The sequence below is a fragment of the Bombus vosnesenskii genome, unplaced genomic scaffold (assembly GCF_011952255.1).
Source record: "Bombus vosnesenskii isolate JDL3184/JDL3185 unplaced genomic scaffold, Bvos_JDL3184-5_v1.1 scf7180000013265, whole genome shotgun sequence".
In the NCBI taxonomy this organism is placed as follows: Eukaryota; Metazoa; Arthropoda; class Insecta; order Hymenoptera; family Apidae; genus Bombus; species Bombus vosnesenskii.
The window spans coordinates 882427-903404 of NW_022882925.1; the positions used below are offsets into that span (position 1 = coordinate 882427).

Below are 20978 nucleotides of genomic sequence, written 5' to 3' on the forward strand. Positions count from 1 at the left end.
TCTTGAAAGGTAGTCAGAACCCGACAGACATCATCAATCGTAACACGAAGATTCTTGGCCGTCTCACACGTTGCATTGAAAATTCGCCATTCATTTGGTACGTGCCTCTGCATCGAGCGAGCGAGTTAGAATTCGCTCCCTTCGAAATCTTTTCTTTTCCATGAAATTCCCACACCTACGTCACACTTTGCGTTGAATCGGTGCGACAGGACCCTTGCATCCGGCAGGATCCTTTCCTCCAGTCGTAGAATATCTTGGGATGACAGCCGACTACATAGACGGGTGATCTATGTCCAGTCTTGGAAGAATTTCAACACGCTGTATCTTGTTCCGACCTAAATCGTGCCGTTTCGATCGTTACAAACTGCAAGTTACATTGGAAGAAAGCAGATCGATTGGTGACGCTATCTTCAGACGTATCGGCTTGACGTAATCCACCGCGAAAAATCGCCTTTTCTCAATCGGTTAGGGAAACGTGACTGAATTGTCATGCAGCTTCTTAAGAGACGATATACCTTAGATTCGTGAAGCGACGCGATTTTTTTTTCCTTCCTTGTTCCTTTACTCGAGGAACGTAGAAACATACGTTAAACACAACTGGAGTATTTATAATTAAATAATCGAAATTCGGAGATATGAATTTCCATTTTACATAATTATTTGCCGTCTCCTATTATTTTACAAGTAACACCCAGTGGCATGGAACGTAGGAAAATTCGAAAAGGAGGAAACACTTTTACTCGATGGATGGCCATCCACGTGTTATTTAGCAATGAAGTTAGAAAAATTTACCAAACGTCCAGCTGGACAATTTGTAACGTACAAATTAAATAAAAAAAAAAAACAATTTTACTTGTCACCGTTGATAATCGATAAAATCAAAAATAGTACGTACATGGAATCTTATCTAACGTTCCATTTCCTATAGGCGAACTCGATAAGAGCTGAGACGCAGATAGCCGCGTGCAAGTTCTAACGTGTTTCTGTTCCGCGCTGCATAAATGCGTGTGAATGCGGAAGATTGTGTAAAGGAAAAAAGCCCCGTCGACCTGCTTTTCTTCGTGCAGGTTCGAACCTGCAATCGGCGTACAATTCACTTTTTAACTGCCCCTGCTGGCAGAGAAACGTGTTCGAACTTGCTCCGTTCCGAAATATAAAAACGAATATTTAAGTTCTCGGATGGTTCACCCACTAACCCACTTGCCAATTCGCATTAACCCTTTGCCAGGTGTGCAATTTAGGGTGAGTTACGCGACCAATACGATTCGAATGGTTTTTTTATGACCGGAAAAAAGAAGAAATCATCGTGCAATTACGATCGACCTATTACCACGCATATATTTTACGTTCTAATTAACGAGCTCCCTCTTAACGAGTTCCCTACGTGCAATCTTTCATTCTTCGTACGTATTTACACGTTCCACTGGAAATTTTATCGACAAATTTGATATATCTCGTTAATTTTAAAGAGATTCAAATTAATTACGTGCGTCGTATTTTATCAGATTTCCATCGATTAATCTTTAAAAGACCAACGTTACGTCAAGAAATTTACCAGGCAACCAGGTAAACGGTCATCTGTCGTTCATAAAACAACTTTGTTCGATCTTATCTATTTAACAAATTCATTCGTTCTGGTGGAATTTTTATGGAAAACAACGTTACGTTAAGAACTTCCGTGGAAAATGTTCTCGTGGAACGCTTTTATCTTATAAAAAAATTTAGATAACAAATAAAATATACTCACATAACATACACATATAGTAAATGTACATATAATTATAAATAAAAGTACCAAATTACTGGATAGTAGCTTTATTTAACGATATAATTGATATCCTTATTTAATAAAAGCTACGAAAATTATAACATAAATAATTTTCTCTATTCAGTAACGTATTCGATATTTCTTACGATAATCGAGAACTTTTTTAATATCGAAATACCTGTTCATAGAAAAACTTGTATCTTCATATTTTGCAAAATCTATTCGAATTAAAACTTTTGTTCCCCAGAATGTTTCTTTATCCGTTCTCATCGGAACTTATACAATTTTTTTTTTTATTATTATTATTTAATTTGTACTTTACAATTTGTCCACCTGGACATTCTTATAAGATCGTGAGAACATTTTCTAAAAAATGCCCATGTCTTAAATAGAACCCGTTAAAAAGTGCCATAACTCTTTCGATTCTTCGTATTTATAGCTCCGCGATATCAGTTTTCCCCGGATCAGATGGGAAGTTTTTCTATGTGATTTGTATAATGGTCTTTCGTACAGTATCTATTATCCTAGCAAAAAAAGAAGAGACACGCTCCAAAGGAAGCAAAGGTGGTCTTTTCAAGAAAAGAGAGATCTCTTGTACAAACTGGAGCAAGTTGGAACACGTCTGGCTATTTTGTTGCTTGGGGAAGGTAGTTTTCGCGCTGAATTGCGTAAAGTCGAGACATTCAAAGGAAACAACTTATTCTTCCTGGTGCAGTGTATTCTTCCTGGTGCAGTGTATTCTTCCTGGTGCAGGTTCGAACCTGCAACGACGGCCCCGTTTTTTCGATGCACGTGCACCGGAACGCAGGAGCGTGATCCTACGACTTCTTCGAAGGCTCGTTCGTGTCCTCGCAAGTTTTTTCTTCCGTGCGAATTTTTCGAATCAAATTCATTAAAGCATATCGTGATATCGACGGTCTAATCGAATACAGAGACGACTAGAGGCTGGCATTACTTTTAGAAATCGAACAGATACGAATCAAAGAACAGGTAAAAAAGTGAAAAGATTTTTGATCGGTGTCGATATAGTCGCGTTACAAAATCAGAAGAGATGCTTTTCTAATTAGGTATAATATTAAAATTAGGCATAATTAAAAAAATCTTCGAAATAAAAGATCTACAAACTTCAAAGGTCAATACGACTATAAGCAATAATTCTTATGTCATAGTCACGAAGATGATGGTACAAAAGCGATAAAACTCGAGAGACGTCAAATAAATCACCTCTTTTATATTCTCGACGCGATAGAAAAAAATGATAAAAGCATATTTCACAACCAAACCCAATATTACGTTGCCCGTACCGTTAACGAGATTAACCTGCTCGAACCGATCTGCTAACCCAAATCTTTAACCCTTTTACCTGAACCGAGATCGAAAGGGTTAGCGGAAACCAGCCAGCGACACAAAGGGAAAGGGTTCACCTGTGAAAGGGTTACGACGCTACAAAAGAATCACCGTTCTAGGCACAAGAACAACGCGACAAGTGCATCGGATAGACAAGTCGAAAAGAGGAATAAATAAAGAAAGAAAGAATATTCCAATCAGGCTGATGAAATATTCCAATCGCAGCCGTATGACACGTTTAGTCAAACAGTCGCGTAATCGCACCTGGTCTTTTTCACAAAACGAAGGAGCAAAGGCTGCACATGTCGGCAGCAGCTGCGAAAAGCGTATTTTCTTCGCGCCAACGAACCACGTGGTTACGTGGCTTCATCGCGTCTTTCTGGATGACAGAAAAGAGGAAGAAATCCAAGAAGAAAGCGCAACCCTTGAACCAGACTGAAATCCACGACTCTTGGTAGTTTTTCTTTGCAGTTTTCCACCACTTGCCATACAGCCAACTACGATACGCAGGTAATCTCGTGACAGAGAAAGACGCTGCTACAAGCGTTCTTCTTGCTTCGACCAGTGAAACCGTTTGTCGGCGAGCTAAGAAATCTTCTTTCAACCAGTCGATTCGTCGTACCCCGATCGAAACACGATTTCCCCCTTCACGATTGCGCCCAATAGAGGGGCCCAAATGTACACCTAGCTATGCACGTGTGCCCTTTGTGTCAGCTTTGACCCTTTTTACCTGGAGTCTTGGTCCACGAAACGGTACGCGGGGGAGGAAGCTGGTTCGAAAGGGAAACACGAACAAAACGCCGCGCTTACCCCGTACGGTGGCCCATTCAATGGCGTGTAAGATATGCATCTACGAGGCTGAATAGCTCGGAAAATAACGAAATTCCATCGGAGATTTTCGTGATTTTGAATAATATTACATCCCCCTGTTTCTCTGTGCCGCTGCCAGAGTTTCAAAGGGATAGAAAGGATCCGTTTGGGAAAGCACTATGGCCGGTTCTTGTTATTGTGCCACGGGAAATTCTCTGGACAGGTCCAGGGGACAAAGAATTCTACGTTGGACAGTCACAGTTCGGTGGAAGAGGAAGGATTTGGATATGAAAAGTGACACGAAGAAAAACTGCGGATGACTAGAGGAACCGTTCGATCTTTATCGAGCAAGAACGTTTGTTCGCAGTTTCCCTATCGAGTTTCAGCGTGGTCGCCAATTTTTGTTTTATCTTTGTGTCGTTCTCCGACGACGAGTAGCATTGTACGATTATATCTACGATGGAGTCAGGCAGATCGAATAATTAGAAGTTTGAATGGTCGTGAGAAACACGAAGAATCGTTTCTTTCGTGCTATTACGATAATGTGATCAACTTCGTATCGTTCGCAAATTAAGTTCGTTAAATTGTACGAAACTCGTCCGCCTCGTAGATTCTAAAAGCTGTAGACGTTTGAAAGAAGATTATGTCACTCACCCGATGATGCACGTGCTCGAGGAAAGTCGAACGTTCTCACCGCCTGCCACTATCCAATCTATAACAAACTTTGAAGAAACAATCTGTCATAAAACTAGGCCATTCGTAAGGTAAAAATTAATATCGTTAATAATATCGCTTAAGTAAAATAATAGTAATAAAAAAAATTGTTAATAACAGTAATAACCGGAAGAACCAAGAGTTTCTTAAAAACATAAAACATAACATGAAATAACGTAACATAAAATAAAAATCGTAAAAATCGAAACTCTGATTCGAGCGTCTGATCAAGACACGGTTTTGCGATCGGAAAGATCAACGGCGGACAAAATTGAAGTCTCCATCCGTCTAATCGCAGTCGGATTGCGCAAGGAACCGCCTTAATGGCCGAGACTTCTACCAAAAGAGCGGCACCCTTAAAAAAATATTTAATAAGCAGGAAAAAAGCGTAATATGGTCGAGCTACTATAAATTCACCCCGTTACAGCGGCCAAGTCAAGGGGAGAGAGATAAAATTCCAATTACGAAGATCTCTATCTGAGAAGGCCGTAGCCTACCTGCCGAAAACGATTACCAGCGTCGTAGAAGCGAGAAACAAAAAAGAAATACGGTAGTCCGTATTACGGGTTATTTTTCGCCCGGAGCAAAACGGGGGACCATTTTTTGCCTACCCTTTCGGTCTCCGGTTTTCTTTCATTGGTTTTTTCGTGCTCCCCTTCCTGATACAATATTACGACGAATTTTTTGATCGATACGACGTGTACCACTTGTGGTGCTGCGTTTCCCTTCTCTTCTTCTTCTTCTTCTTCTTCTTCTTCTCTTTTTCCATTCCAGTTTATCCATTTGCCGAGCTGTCGTATATTTGGTCACGAAAATACATCAAGTATTTTCTGAAAAATTGCACGTCGCGTTCAGGAATTTGCGGCACGATCGAAGTAACAAAGATTCGATAGCTGGAAACTAGACGGAGACGAAGAAGAATCGCAAGATTACGTTAGAGCGTGGACGTTTCCGAGGATTTAACATTTGGAAATTTGCATATGCGAGTTTCACCGGGAGGAGAGCTTGGACGACAAAATTTTTATCTCCGATTCTCAATTTATTCTCGCACGTAACCGATTATACGAAATCAGTTTTACACGGGTATAATTATTACGTGGACGAGTAAAATTATTATGTCAGGTTAATTGGATCGCTTTCTTATTCACTGGATCGAACGCGAGCGCAAGATATTTTTGAAATCGACCACGCAGAAACTATACGTCTCTGCTTGCTTCCAACGAATCAGTCATTTTGGCGCTGCAACTGCGAGTAAATATTATTCGCGTGGAATTCGATAACAGAGTTTGTTTCCCGATAAAATTCTGTGGATACAAATGTGGCGTTTCATACTTCGATTCTTTAGTGAATCATATCTAAGGTAAATTATGTACGGGAAGTGGAACGTGTGAAGAATTTAAGTCGTTTGGTCCGAACGCAACGGAAGCTTCATCTTCTGAATAAATAACAATAAAACGTCTAGCAAGGAATTCCTGAAAGTTAACGTTTTATTTAATCTCCGAAAGCCAGAGCTTTCAAGCGTACGTTGTAAAAAGTTGAACGTTATTTGCTTCGAAAAAAGATCGACGGATATGGAAGGGAGAGATAAATATTTAGCTAAACTTAATTTACACAAACCATAAATTATAGCGTTCTGGGATATACGCGAAGAAATTAATATTCGCCGACTTGTAATTCAATTTTTGCGCCATAATAATCGCGATTGAAAAATATACGAGTTTCTTTTTTAATATAATAGAATGGTATTACGTCTACTAATAATACGAGTAGTTACGCATTTTTACAAATAAGCGTATCATTAAGCGCTGCATTGTTCGTAGTATATAATAATCAAAAGTAGTTCGTTCGTAAGAGATCGTTACGACTTTCATGATTCGAGCCTTACTGCTCCAGCTCTGAAGAAAAAAAAGAAAGAGAAAAAACAAATTTGATTTTTACCACGCGGTAGAAGTACAGAAGTACAAAGTCATCGAAATTTAATGAACCCATTAAGATTCCACCTGACCTTACCCTCGAGATTATTACTTAGTCGATCATCGAAATGATTCGACTGGTAACGCACCTTTTGCCTAAGAGGGATGTTGCGCTTTGAAAATTCTAACACGAATATTAAAGACTCACGCGTTTAAATACAAATATTGGATATAAGACATTTTCATTGAAATGATTTCATTTCCTTCCTTTCACGTTTCAATTGCTCAATCTTCTTCGTCGAACTTTACTTAGTAAGAAAAAACGTAGATTTTTAATCATTTCGGTTGGAATGGAGCGGAGAAATTCGAGTAAGCGCGTACTTAACAATTTTCCAATCAAATTTATCACAATAGACAGATGTGACGAGTTCGAGGGATTACAACGACCCTGGTCAATTTGACCTGGCCTCGTCATTCATCGTTCCCCTTACTTCTCTGATCGTACTCTTGTTATCAGAACCTGCAATGCACCGTAATGATTATCCCGATAAATATAGCAACAAGTATAAATAATAATCGCTAGCGACCGTTCGTAATAAACGACACTGTCAAAAACCAGAAAAACAATGTATTCGTTTGGAAAACACATACGTATTCGAGCATTAACCAAACTAGAAGAAATCAAATTACAAAACCAAAGAACAAGAACTCGTTTTATCCGGAGAAACAACAAGTCATGCACATTCGTGCGCTAAATAAACCGGTGCAACCAAAAATATAAATTCAACGAAAAGGAAAATCAGATCTAATGGTAGACCGGTACAGGGACTACTATTTTAATCCGAAGCCGCGTGTCGAGCGGCCAAGGGGAGCCCAGTGTCCGTTCTTTACACCGTAAAACAAACACGTAAACAGGGAGCGTCATGTAAGCAGGTAACCAAATCCGTGGAGGGAAACCTGGTATCTCGATCATGAAATCAGTACGATTACACGGTGGAGCGCGAGAAGGACAACGGCCGGTCGAGTCGAGGGGCGGAACGAGAGAGAACGAGACGAAGGTGAGAAGGAGAGGCTGAGCCAAGGGCAGAGAAGGATGGCCTTCTGGATGCACCTGCCGGTGACGTCAGAAAGGGGACTTCTTGTTTGGAGCTGCACAGCCCCGGGGGTCACTACTACTGTTTCAGTCCAGCCACTTCTCCGAGCTTCTTCTTCGAGTCGTCTTCTTCGTCTTCGCTTCCCTCTCGTCTCTCCGTTTACACGACGAGGCCAGGCTACACGAAAGACCGCGAGAACACCACTCATCTGCCCTTTGCTTGGCCATTATTTATATGCTAATGAAAAACCCGTGAAAAGGCGCGATATCGGCCTACCTCCGCCCCAAGACGGATATCGAGATGAGGTTGAAACTCTGATTCGACCGGTTGCGCTCACCGGTGATGTAACTCACCGAGCTACTGTCATAACTAGGACTGCGGGTGTTTATGCAAATTCCCAGTTTTATGGGGTTACCGGACGTAAGGGATCGAAGAACGGTTCTGGATTTGTAATTACGTTTTCGATCGAGCGCAGCATGGGTGACAGGTTAGACGCTGGATGTTTATGCAAATTCGTATTTTTTCTGAATACAGCTAAACGAAATGGAATGGAAACTTGTTACGCATGCGAAATATTAAATATTGTCGCGAGTATTTTACTTCGGATATTTTATACGAATTTCTGTACCTCTGAATTATATTCTTTGTGAGTTGTAATGGTAAAAGAGGAAAGTATTTCATATTCAACGCGATAAATGAAACTTCCAGTAGTACAGATACTGTGTAACGAATTATATCGATATTAACCCTTTGCACTCGGAATTTTACTTCAATTTCGTTACCAGCAGCTCCCAACGCTTCTAAGTGTTTCATTTGAAATTTACTTTAACCAAAAAATAAGACAATTTAAATAAATAAAGGAAGATAGAAATTCACTCAAATTGCCAGTTTTATTCACACTATTGTCGTATTTTGTAATTTTCAAGCGTATGATGTACCTCGAAACAATTTCCAGCATGCAATCCTGCTTTTCTACGATATTGATCTTTTCTAGGACATCTGTTGATTTGAATATGAAATAATGTCGATTGGGACTGGACAAAGGAGCTGCTGAGATAAAAACTGAGTTACACTCGCAAAGGATCAACGCAAAAAGATGTGGTTTCGCCAATTATCACACCGTGTCAGATATATAAACCGCTGATGTTTATGCATTTCCACAACTCTACGAATACAACTTGTTTCGTCTGCTCACAAATTTGCTTAATTCTGCTCGTTCTAATGTTACGCTTCTGCCATACAAGTCAAAGATTCTTCTTCCTACGGAAAAAAGAAAACTAAATCTTAATGGTTGGTTATTTTTTTCGTACGAATCCTCTGCGATATCTGGTTGCGCGGATCGAGGCGTGAAGGATGATCTTTTTGAAGAAGGAAACGACAGCTCCAGACGAATATAGTTCCGTTCTAGGGTTTAGCCAGGCCATGAGATATTAGATTATGCAAATGTCCATGGTAGATAGAACGCTATACCGATCAGATAAAACGTTTGGTCCGATCAACGTTTTTTGACATTGCTGGTGGCATTAGGCGAGAGAAGTGACACGATCTTGATTAAAACGCCATTCGTTGAATACCGATTGTATCTATTCGCGGACGTTTTCGCGGACATTTGAAATAATAAGCTTGAAATCACTGGGTTCTGCATGCATCGACGCCGCGTGTCGAGATAATGGCTTAAGGCGAAACGCAGGAATAGATTAGTTTGCGTTTCGTTCTCTCAGGTTGCGTTTCTTTGATTGCTCTGTCGCTTCGGGTGAAGGCGGTGGTTCTGCTTTAGTAGCGAATACAATTTTTGTAACGAGCTTGTCAGCGTAAGATCGTTGTAAATAATGCGCCAAGCCACGAAATAGTTGGATAATCTCAATAGAAATTTAGACGAACAAAAATCGTAGATGAGGAGATCCTTCGAGTTCTGTCTACCTGAAACTATCATTTCACGGCTGTTTTTTAACGCAGCTTTAAACGTGGCTTAAAAGGTAAAGATCATTGACCGAGGAACATAAAAGTTGCAACATATCCAGTGGAAAAGTTCTTCTTATATTTCATTTTCTGAAACCTAACGAAAATGTCATACAAGTTTTATATATATGGTTCTTTATAATATCCATAAAGTACATCATAGTTAAAAATATCATTTTTATGTAGCAAGCTATGGACGAATAATGCGAACTTCCCAGAAACTATTAATAAAACCTGTCATCGTTGACCTTCCAACGTTCAATATTAAAGACAAACCTCTTAAATAATTCATCGCGCTTTAATAAATCATCGAATATTTAATTTAAAGATGAGAAAGAAAACTGCTGGCTGAGTCAACTCGCGTTGCCATTAATCGTTAAAATTCAGTTTATCGGAAACCAGTTCGAGCTTGCTTTTCCGTGGCACGTTTGCACGGATCTACAGTCAGCCAGGAAAGTCTATATTTCGTATATCTGACTTATCAAAGAAACTGACAATTCACTTGCTCGCACAATTACTTGTACTTACGTGTCGATTCAATTATTATCAAACTGAAACGTTTAACTTAGAAAAGTCTTGGAGCAAAATTACAGCAGAAATTGCAAATTTCAATCAAACGATTCTTATTTCTAAAATTTAGAAGAAACGATAAAAACTCCAAAAACCAAGAAGATAGCAACGTATTATTGACGCTTATGCCAGCTATTATGTTTGTGTAGACATAATAGGCGTATGTAATTTTTCTAACACAGTATTTTATATTCTTTTTATTTCTTTCTTCCTAATAAAATTCCAAGTGAATAAATTACAACGCAATTTACATCTCACCATTGAAAACACTCCACTGATCTCCCTAAAGAATTAAAATAGTCAAACTTGAAGATGGTACCCCGCTGGGGATAACCAACCACATGTTATTTAACAATTAAATTAGAAAAACTTACCAAATGTCCAGCTAGACAAATTGCAAAGTACAAATTAAATAATAAAACAAAAAAACTAAAGAAATAAAATAGTCAAACCTGAAGATGATATCCCGCTGGGGGTAGCCATCCACATGTTATTTAGCAATTAAATTAGAAAAATTTACCAAATGTGCAACTGGAAAAATTGTAAAGTACAAATTAAATAATAAAAAAAAAGAAAGAAACTAAAAAAATAAAATAGTCAAACTTTGAAGATGGTATCCCGCTAGGGGTAGCTATGCACATGTTATTTAACAATTAAATTAGAAAAATTTACCAAATGTGCAACTAGAAAAATTGTAAAGTACAAATTAAATTATAAACAAAAACCAAAAAAACTAAAGAAATAAAAAATCAAACCTGAAGATGGTATCTCTCTGGGGATAACCATCCATATGTTATTTAACAATTAAGTTAGAAAAATTTACCAAATGTGCAACTGGAAAAATTGTAAAGTACAAATTAAATAATAAAACAAAAGAAAGAAACTAAAAAAATAAAATAGTCAAACTTGAAAATGGTATCCCGTTGGGGGTAGCCATCCACATGTTATTTAGCAATTAAATTAGAAAAATTTACCAAATGTGCAACTGGAAAAATTGTAAAGTACAAATTAAATAATAAAAAAAAAGAAAGAAACTAAAAAAATAAAATAGTCAAACTTTGAAGATGGTATCCCGCTAGGGGTAGCTATGCACATGTTATTTAACAATTAAATTAGAAAAATTTACCAAATGTGCAACTAGAAAAATTGTAAAGTACAAATTAAATTATAAACAAAAACCAAAAAAACTAAAGAAATAAAAAATCAAACCTGAAGATGGTATCTCTCTGGGGATAACCATCCATATGTTATTTAACAATTAAGTTAGAAAAATTTACCAAATGTGCAACTGGAAAAATTGTAAAGTACAAATTAAATAATAAAACAAAAGAAAGAAACTAAAAAAATAAAATAGTCAAACTTGAAAATGGTATCCCGTTGGGGGTAGCCATCCACATGTTATTTAGCAATTAAATTAGAAAAATTTACCAAATGTGCAACTGGAAAAATTGTAAAGTACAAATTAAATAATAAAAAAAAAGAAACTAAAAAAATAAAATAGTCAAACTTTGAAAATGGTATCCCGCTAGGGGTAGCTATGCACATGTTATTTAACAATTAAATTAGAAAAATTTACCAAATGTCCAGCTGGACAAATTGCAAAGTAAAAATTAAATAATAAAAGAAAAGACATCTCACCTGCGAAATTCTTAAAGCTACGCGTTTCTATCATAATATTTTATACTTAAGGGCTGCATTTAGACTCTTGGGGCTGAGTGTACGTACACATAGGTACGTGTATGAGCAATTAAATTGGCGATTCTAAATCAGAGTGAAAGGGGCGGCCTCGAATTGATTAGGATTCGACGACCGTATTAGGAACCGGTTATAAGGCCCATCCGAAGGAATAACGAGAACGAAGGCTGGATTTTTCAAGGACCGCGAAACACGACTCGGACAGACGGATGCTGGTTGACGTGCGGCATTTCAAATTCTTCCTAACGAAACATTCTGGCGAGTGTCGCGTATATCTGTGAAGGTATCATCGACCGGTTTTCTCATCTCGCGCGCAACAGACCGCGGGAAATTAGCCGTTTCCTCGATCTTTTTTCATTTAAACGCCAGGCAGTATTTGAAAATTCGAGAAAATGTGTTACGGCCATTAACAGACGTCGGTTCGATTGAAAAAGCTATAAAAGATCTTGGTGAGATAAGGCTTGGCGAAGCGAACAATTTTTCAGGATTAAGTGTGACATTCGATTATCGGTTTAACGTAACGTGGAACGTATATCCGACGCGCGATTAGAACGTTAGTTGGGAATTAGTAGAGCGTAATTCCACAGTTTGTTCGGTATTTATGCGTCCTATACAGTCTATTTGTAAAATATTTCCATATATTGGGATGGTCTTAAATTATCTGGTATTACGTTATCGAGGTAGTCTGATTAAAAATTCTGTTTGAAATTGGGAGGGAAGGAACCAGAGCGAGTTTCCTTCCTCCTGATCTTTCTATTTTAAATGTGTTTTTGTGATATCTGCGAAACGATGTATCATTTTAAAGGAAATACAGAAAATTGTAAATAATTATACTTTCTTTTTACAGAAAATAATAATTTTTTCCAATTCGTTGAATCAAAACGACCCAAGTAATTTTTCTAGTGTTGAAATGTTTTTGCAGGTACGAGATAAAAATTTGTAGACCCTGCACGTGACTGTTAGACATCGCTAATATTTTCTGTTGCTATTAAAAACACAACGAAATGCTCATTAAATTGGATTACGTATTCACGCGATGATAATTCGGATGACAGAAGACTATTAGTCTTATTGATTATATCTTGGTATCTTGGTATTAATATCTTGATATATTATATTTGATCAATCGTAAAACACTTTTATAGGAACATAACACACGTGAAATGTACCTTTACGTATCTTTATCGTTCAGGGAATTGTATACGACCAAATGCCGAAGATAACACTGAAAACTTCGCTTTATGCAAATCACGGATTGAAACGAAGAGCGAAACACCTTGAAATTATACAGAATACGATACACTTTGGCCACAGTTGTACTAATAAAATACAATCAACATATATCTAGAAAGTACGCTTCTTCTGAGTCGTTCAAAAAATTATGTACGACGCAATACTGAAATTGAATAACTGCGTTTCATGCAAATGAGAAGCTTAAACGAAGAATAAAACAGTTTGAAATTACACGAAATGAAAAATCATGTTCAGATAACAATTTCGTCTCGATTTATAAATATAAATCTCGGTCGTACGAACAATTTTATACGGCCAGATACTGGAGCTAATAATAATAATAATAAATAACATGCAAACAGACAATTTACACCAACAAGTCACCTTGAAATTATACAAATCGTGAAACACGGTCAGATGAAAATTGTACCGCGATATACGAATCTTAGTCGTTCGAAAAATCATGTACGACCAAATAATGAAAACAAATGACTTGGTTTCGTGCGGTCGACGATGACCACACGAACTACGAAGCACCTTGAAATTACACAGAATGAAAGAGGACTTATTCAGGACTATGATTGTAATTGTTTTCTCATCGAGCCTCGAAGCAAAATCTCCTCTCGTGTACGAACTTACCGAGAGATGTCTGGTCGCGCAAACAAGAGAAAAAACAAAACAAAAAACTGACTGCGAAGAACATAGCTCGAGAAGAGCAAAAGCACGGCTGTCTTCATGAAAGTAAAATCATTTCCTGCCGCCAGGTACGTGCTCCCTCTCTCTCTCTCTCTCTCTCTCTCTGCAGGTTTGACGAGCACGCTCGCTTCACCTGCCTCGGAATGTAGCTGCAGAGCGCAAAGTGAAAACAAATACCCCTGATGTACCTGTCCTCGACGAGGGCAGCAGACGGTACCCCACGAAGCGGTGCATCGTGGTGGGCCCTACGGGATTTGCCACGTCCTTCGGGAACCCTCGTTCCAACCTGGACAGGTTCCTTAGGGAGAACGTTGTGCTCGTGCGGTTCTTCGCTTGTCAGATTTTCCAAATATCCAAAGACGATATTTTTACTATTTTCCATTAGACACTAGCTATTATTGGCAACTAAGTGATCGCGGATTTTGTCGTTAAGCGTTGTTGACAAAATCCGCAATCATTTAGTTGCCAACCTAATAGTAGAGTTACAGCTAGGGGGTGGTTTATTCGTAGAAATAATTTAGTCAGCGATGATAATATTTCTGAATATTCATTTGTTGGAAATATTATACTGTTATATTTATATTTAGAAGCGCGAGGGAGAATGATGGTAAGCGTTTAGTAAGCGCGTTAAATGCAATGCAATTTCACCCTCTGTGAATGCTGTTTTGGCAGGTTCACTGTTACAGTTGGCATCGGCGATTCCTGTCATTTTTTACAGTGATTAGAATGAGATAAATTTTCGGCAATGTAAACAACTCGGGTAGTATTGTTAGAAGAAACTACGTAAATACAAAATAATATTTTGCAGAGATGAATATTTATATCATGGCGAAATATATAAAATTCTATGTGTTAATATCATTGCACTGTAATATCACAAGTTTCCAGATTCCGAAAATATCGAACGACGTTATTGCTGTTTCGATAAACACTAGCCATTAGAAATGTCATTTCAAGCAATACAATAAAACGAAGAAAAAAAAAAGCTAATAATTCTACAACAAAAATCACTTTGGAAATAAATAAATTTCACAACGGAGGAAAGAGAAGGAAATAATTTCATGCTTCGCGAACAAAGAGACGAAGAAAGAATTATTTAAAAAATAATTTCCCAACAGAAAGAAACGAAACGTTTAGCTTCCTAAAAAAATCGTTCGCGTCAACAGGTTGACGAAACAGGTAGTTCGTGACGTTCGTAAAGGTGAACAGGTAGTTTGAAAAAAGCTGCTTGTCGAAAAACTTGTTAATTCGACAGATCCATAGGGGAGGCAGTGAACTAGGTAAGAAAAAGAGAAGCAAAAAGAATCCGAGGTTGGAGGGAAAAAACCTACTTTTTATTCCAGTCTCATAACACACGCCTGGTGTATACGAGGGTGTACGATTCGCTGCAGGGATGCGGACAAGGGGAACGCGGCTCTCATCTGGTCGAGGAAAAAAAGCAAATCTCAAGGCGTAGTTAACGACTCTGAGGGGTGCCACGCTATCTCACTACGTCTAGACGCTCGATGCTCGACCCTAAATCTCTCGAGCACGCTGGGGTAATGGAGGAAGCCGACGAACATTATTGCCGCGCGTTAATTACTATAACTTACAGCCCCCTGCGCCAACTTGTTGATTTAAACGTCGCCGAGTAAACGCGATCCAACTCCCTTCCTATCGAATGTTTCATCTAATTGGACGAATTAATCGTTGCGCGGACGGGCATAAATATTGTACGCGAAAATAGAACGCGAGAGAGTTTGATTATCTTTAAAAGATGCAGGCAGCAACGTTCAAACTTCTATATTTTATATTCTTTTAATTCGGTTCCTATGGCAAATCGATAATAGCGAGGAAGAGACGCAGCGGTGTATTTCGAGAAGAATTTCGAACATTTTAATGAAATGTCAATTTTTAGCGACAGGTTATACATCTTCATTGGATTCGTATTATGCTTAAATTGCAAGATATATGATAAAGTCGATGATAGTTTGGGAAGATTCGAAACGATGCTGCGAATACGTTGTTGGAGAGAATGTTAAAGAACGTATTGATTAAACGTGTCTTTCTGTACGAAAGTTATTTGTTATAATGAGAATTCAATCGACAACGAACATGTTAAAAGAATTTTAAAGAGCAACAGCGTTCCTTCTGATTAATAATTGAATGCCTTCCGGAGAAGGAATTGGAGATTTCTACCGGAAATTCGGCGCTGTAATGCGCCATGTGAATTTTATTTATTCGTCAAGAGGCACGAGATATCTCCACCGACACGATAACGGCTTGAAAATAAGCGGAAAGTTGAAAGCGACGAAGCAAGAAGGAGATAATAATTCGACAGAGGAATGCATATGTGATGTACTCGATTTCGTCTTTTAAGATCAGTGTATCCAGAGCGGCAAAGAAAGTTAATGTTGGAATCTTTCAAGAAGCTTTAATCGTGATACGACTGTTAACGAGAGAAACGAGCTCTTCCTACCTCGAGAAAAAATGAGACTAAAAGGCGTATCGTCTCTACAGGTAATCCCAGCGTGACGTAACATCATTAAGATAGGTGTAACAAAACCTTATGGTACCATTAACGAAATTAATAGCAACATCAAGAATCTTGAGTGCAAAAATCTTCCAACGAGATCGACACATACTCTCCAAACCAAAGAATTTCTTCTTAAAAAAAAAAAAAATACCAAAAAGGTATGTACATTTCGAGTCAATTGAAATTCCAGCAAAAGGTTCCACTTAAGCCTCGGTCCACGGGTAAACAATCATCGAAATCGTTTCCATCAGTTAGGTCCCTTTCTGCTAGAAACTCCAGAGAGAACCGCGCGGTTGAATTCGCATAGAGCTCGCGTAACAAGTGACAAAATTAGTTTTTATAATTATGAAGAACGTAGCGTTTGTAACTGAGCTGTGTGTATTCCAATTTGAGAAATTAGTCGATGTAGTCTCTACGCGACTGATACGAGCTGCTCGTTTCACGAAGAGGTTAATTTCGCGGAGTAAAAAGTAGAGAAAACTGAGGAAAATTTTGATCAAATTTCGAAAAGCGGAGTTGACTTTGGCCTGTGAACAATTCATATACGATAATAATAAGACGATATAGCAAGGCGAGAAACCGCGAGCTACGAAAAACAGCGTGTATCTTACCCTTGTGTCATCCCGCTAGACAGCTTCTCATCTCTCGATACTTACTCTGGTTTCGAACGTTGAAGAGACCTGTCGCGAACAGGTTCGAACTGGTCCTCCCCCGAAAACGGGCGAAATATCCACCCTTTTGATCGTGTATGAGTAAAAGGGCCGAAAAGGACCCCGGCGGCTTCTGCTCTTCTCGGCATGGAAACCGGAGGAGCAGAGCGAAAAGGAAAGGAAGGATCCACCTAGGACGAAGGTCTAGCGGGGGTGATCGCGGGGGTAGGTGAAGAGGCTATGCACAGGTCGGGGTGGTAGGTTGGATTAGTGTCGGAGGGTGTCAGAGGAGGGAGAAGAAACGGCAGATGGTCGGCGTGGACCCTGACGTGGGAAGCTCCGAATTCTCCGAGTTCCCACAGCCAGAGTGCACCTGCCCTCCCCACTCTGTCACCCCGTGCTGCTCGACGGGGCCTATATAAGGTCCGGGGTTGCTCGTCTAAGGCATCATTCGCTCACTAGCGTTTCGTTCCAAAGCAACTGAGAAAAGCACGTATACAGCCAACAGCATACGTATATCTGTCTTCGATTTTCTCTCGAAGTAGCTTCGTAAAGAACACGCTTTTTCGAGAATTCCAAGTTCGAGTCGAAGTACAGTTTGCGCGCCGATCCGCACGGTTCATTCCGAGTCTCGAGAGTGCACGCACGGACGTACGGACGCGCTCCTCTTTAAAACCGGTTCAGTGTTGAGAATCAGCAAAGGACGAGAAGCAAGATGGCCGCCGCCACAATGAACCACGTGTTCGACTACGAGAACGAGCTCAACGATAATCTCTACAACCTGAAGATGTCGGGCAAGAGCACGGCCACCAACGGCAAACGGGTCAGAAGCGTGTTGAAGCCCATTTTGAGATTGTTGAAGAAGAAGACGAACAGAGGGAAATACGCCAAAGACCAGAAGGCCGTGCCACAAGTGGAGATCTTCACCGAGGAGGTGGACAATCAGAATAATGCCAACGAAGCACTGGAGAGGCGACTGTTGGCGGAACTTCAAGACGCTGAGGAAGGAGCTGCCATCACTGTCTGCTTGGACGGACAGATGACAGTCGTACCGGTTGTACCTGGTCAGTGCTACGTGCCCGTTCATTTCGCGCACACCCACGCTGGCGACTTTTATTGGACGACCCTGAGCATGGCCGACAGTGACCTGTGCTACAAGGAACGCGCCTTCTCTCAACATCAAACACCTGAGATGCAGGTCGCGTGAAAAGTCACATCATCGGCGTACGATCAAGTTCAACTACCTCGTGCTAGAATGCACATCACCCTCGGAAATCGATCTTCGAAGTCGATGTTGAGGATTCATGGAGACCTTGGAAAACCACCTGCGAGGATGCTCCGTCGTAACGTCCAAGTGACACGAAGATTCGACGAGAAACAATGAAAACTTGCTGGGGATCAAAACGGACGAAGATGACGTCTACAAGATGGAGCTGGGGAGAATATTTGACCTTGAGGGGCTGCCTCTCGTGCTGCCAGACTGCCTTTAGATAAGATAACATCGAAACTGTGATAAATAGATTTAGTTTTTTAACTGATCTCTAAGAATGAAATTGTGAAGTTTCATGACACTTTTTGGCTCGATGATCAGTCGGAGAGTAAAATATTCTATTTTTTTTTCCTTTTTGTACTTCTTTTTTATTCATTGAATAATGCGATAGAAAGTTTATCGCAATTGTGATATTCGTACCTATTAGATTAGTTATTGTATACGTTGTGATATTGGCTTTAATAGTCGTTCAGACGAAACTTCCTACCGTCTTCCAGTTTATTAAGAGTATAAATAAATTTACTTCTAAGATGAAATCATCCGATTCGTTATTCATTCCCTTCCTTTAATTATTAAGTTCTTAGCGATAAGTCTTGACCTTAGAATTTGATATATCTAGAGAATATTCAAATTTTTCTGACCGAATCAAGTTTCTCGACTCTTTTCTGATTAAATTAAATTTAAATGGCGCGATGCTATTAAAAATACGAAAGACTCCTTCGACCAATCCCGTAAAAAGATACTTCGAGAAACGTTTCCCCTTTTAGACGAAATTCATTCGTTTCAACGATTCACCTGTGATCTTTGAAATTGGTCAGCCCTTCATAACCGGCTGTATTTTCGAACAAAGGTTTGGAGACTGGAAAGGGTCCATTCATACCTGAAACTGGTTTAAGAAAGCCTCGAGGGTCTTTTCAGCCCTTCGTCCTGCCCAGGAAAGATTCGACAATCCTTTAAGAATTTCGGATTCATCATTGGGAGGAAAAAATTCGACAGGAAACGGTATAGGATTCTGTAGAGTTTTTGGACAAAACTTTTCCTTGCCGAAGTTGATGGAAGTTTTAGGGTTTAGTTTCTCACGAAATAAATAGACGATTTCCTAGAAACCTCCACCGCAATCAGAAAAACTTGCCATCAGAGATTACACGTATTTAGTTAGAGCAACGAAATCGAGGGTTCTAAGAGATTCGTACGATCAGATTTATTTTTTAAGCTAATTAAAGAATCCTTTTATCTTGTACGCTCCCGTTCAATTATCCTTTTTCACACAATTAATCAATGTACGCACCTGTGGATCCGCTGAATGAAGTAGAACAGGTTTCTTACGTAATCAAGAAATTCGACATTTTCACGACTCTCGTCTTGCTGAATAAAAATTTCTCTAAATATCAAATCCATCAAATATCAAATATTTCTGCTTTCTATTTTATTGATATTATTAACGCTTACTTAACAAAATTACGTACGCAACATCTCCAGAACTGAATGGTTCCCCTCAGACTAAGAGAAAACTTATTTTTTAAACGATTTTGAAAAGGATACGTAATACGCTAAAATCGAAGACTATATTTTTATAACACTGCACACCAGCTAACGTTATTTCAAACGAATTATTATCTTACACTGCGAACAAATTATTTTAAAAGGCACGACAAAAATTGTTCACGTATGGACCAACTTTACCAAATGTCCAGCTGGACAAATTGTAAAGTACAAATTAAATAATAAAAAAAAACACGGACTAACGTCAGATTATTTTTATGCAACTTAATTAAAAAAAAAATATCGAATCTGCTGAGACATAGAATATACAAAATAGATTTTATACGAGCTGTTAAACGAAAACTCGTTTGTTGAAAATACGCACACGTGTTGACCATATGTGACAAGCACATGCCCACCAAGGTGCATGGGGTGCATGAATTCACATCATTTTCCGTGACGAGTTGGGGGTAACCGACCCCCGAAAACTAACAAAAGATTGCGGCATGCTTGATGCTCGTGCATCAGACGGCAATACAATAATAGCAGGGGTGCATAATTCGCCGATAGGGTTAATCCAATTTTATGTTTATTTAACGGTCAGCAGACCGCGAGTGACCGAACGAGGGATCGACAGCGCAAATGTTACGTTAAAGAGTAGAATAGCGCAACTTATCGGTGAATCTCAATTAACACATAGTAATATCGTATCTGGAAGAAAATAAAAAGAACTTTTTAGTTGCTCACTTTTTATTTTCAAGTGCTCGTTGAATATAATACAATCAAAGAAACACATGGACGATAGTGGTTTTAAAGACGCACTAATTAATCGCGTAAATGGAAGTAAGTAAATATAAAAATTGCCATCTTGTGTTATCTTATAAACGTAACGTCAGATGGAACTCAGCAATGGAAATTTGAATACTTCGAAATTACGAAGAAAATAAACGACACACGTTGGGAAATTAAAAAAATGGTTAGGTAGATCCCTAGATGGAACCCTGAAGAGTAGGCAACCCTTCGTATCACTCTGCGTTAGGACCAGCCCTAACTTTACACTGCCGAAACCATAAGTTATAGACTTTTTATTTTCGCAATTTACTAAAAACGCGCAGGTGTTTGTGGCAAAATTCGTATCGACTCTTATTAAGATAGAAACATTGCTTTATATGGTTACACGTTTTCATCGTATCACTTTAATTATAACAATCCTAAAATAAAGAAAGGCACCTGAATTATATCGATTTAATTTACTTTATATC

At 38.9% G+C, this 20978-nt stretch overlaps 2 protein-coding genes across 3 annotated transcripts in view; one reads left to right on the top strand and one right to left on the bottom strand.

Moving 5' to 3' along the window:
* The window catches only part of LOC117242000 (tubulin polyglutamylase TTLL4-like), a 237684-nt gene that overhangs the window by 164402 nt on the left and 52304 nt on the right, over nucleotides 1-20978 (bottom strand). The window lies entirely within an intron of this gene.
* LOC117242049 lies at nucleotides 17441-18188 on the top strand. The gene has a single exon (XM_033508393.1). The coding sequence runs from the start codon at nucleotides 17680-17682 to the stop codon at nucleotides 18169-18171; it is 492 nt and encodes a 163-aa protein (XP_033364284.1). The 5' UTR covers nucleotides 17441-17679; the 3' UTR covers nucleotides 18172-18188.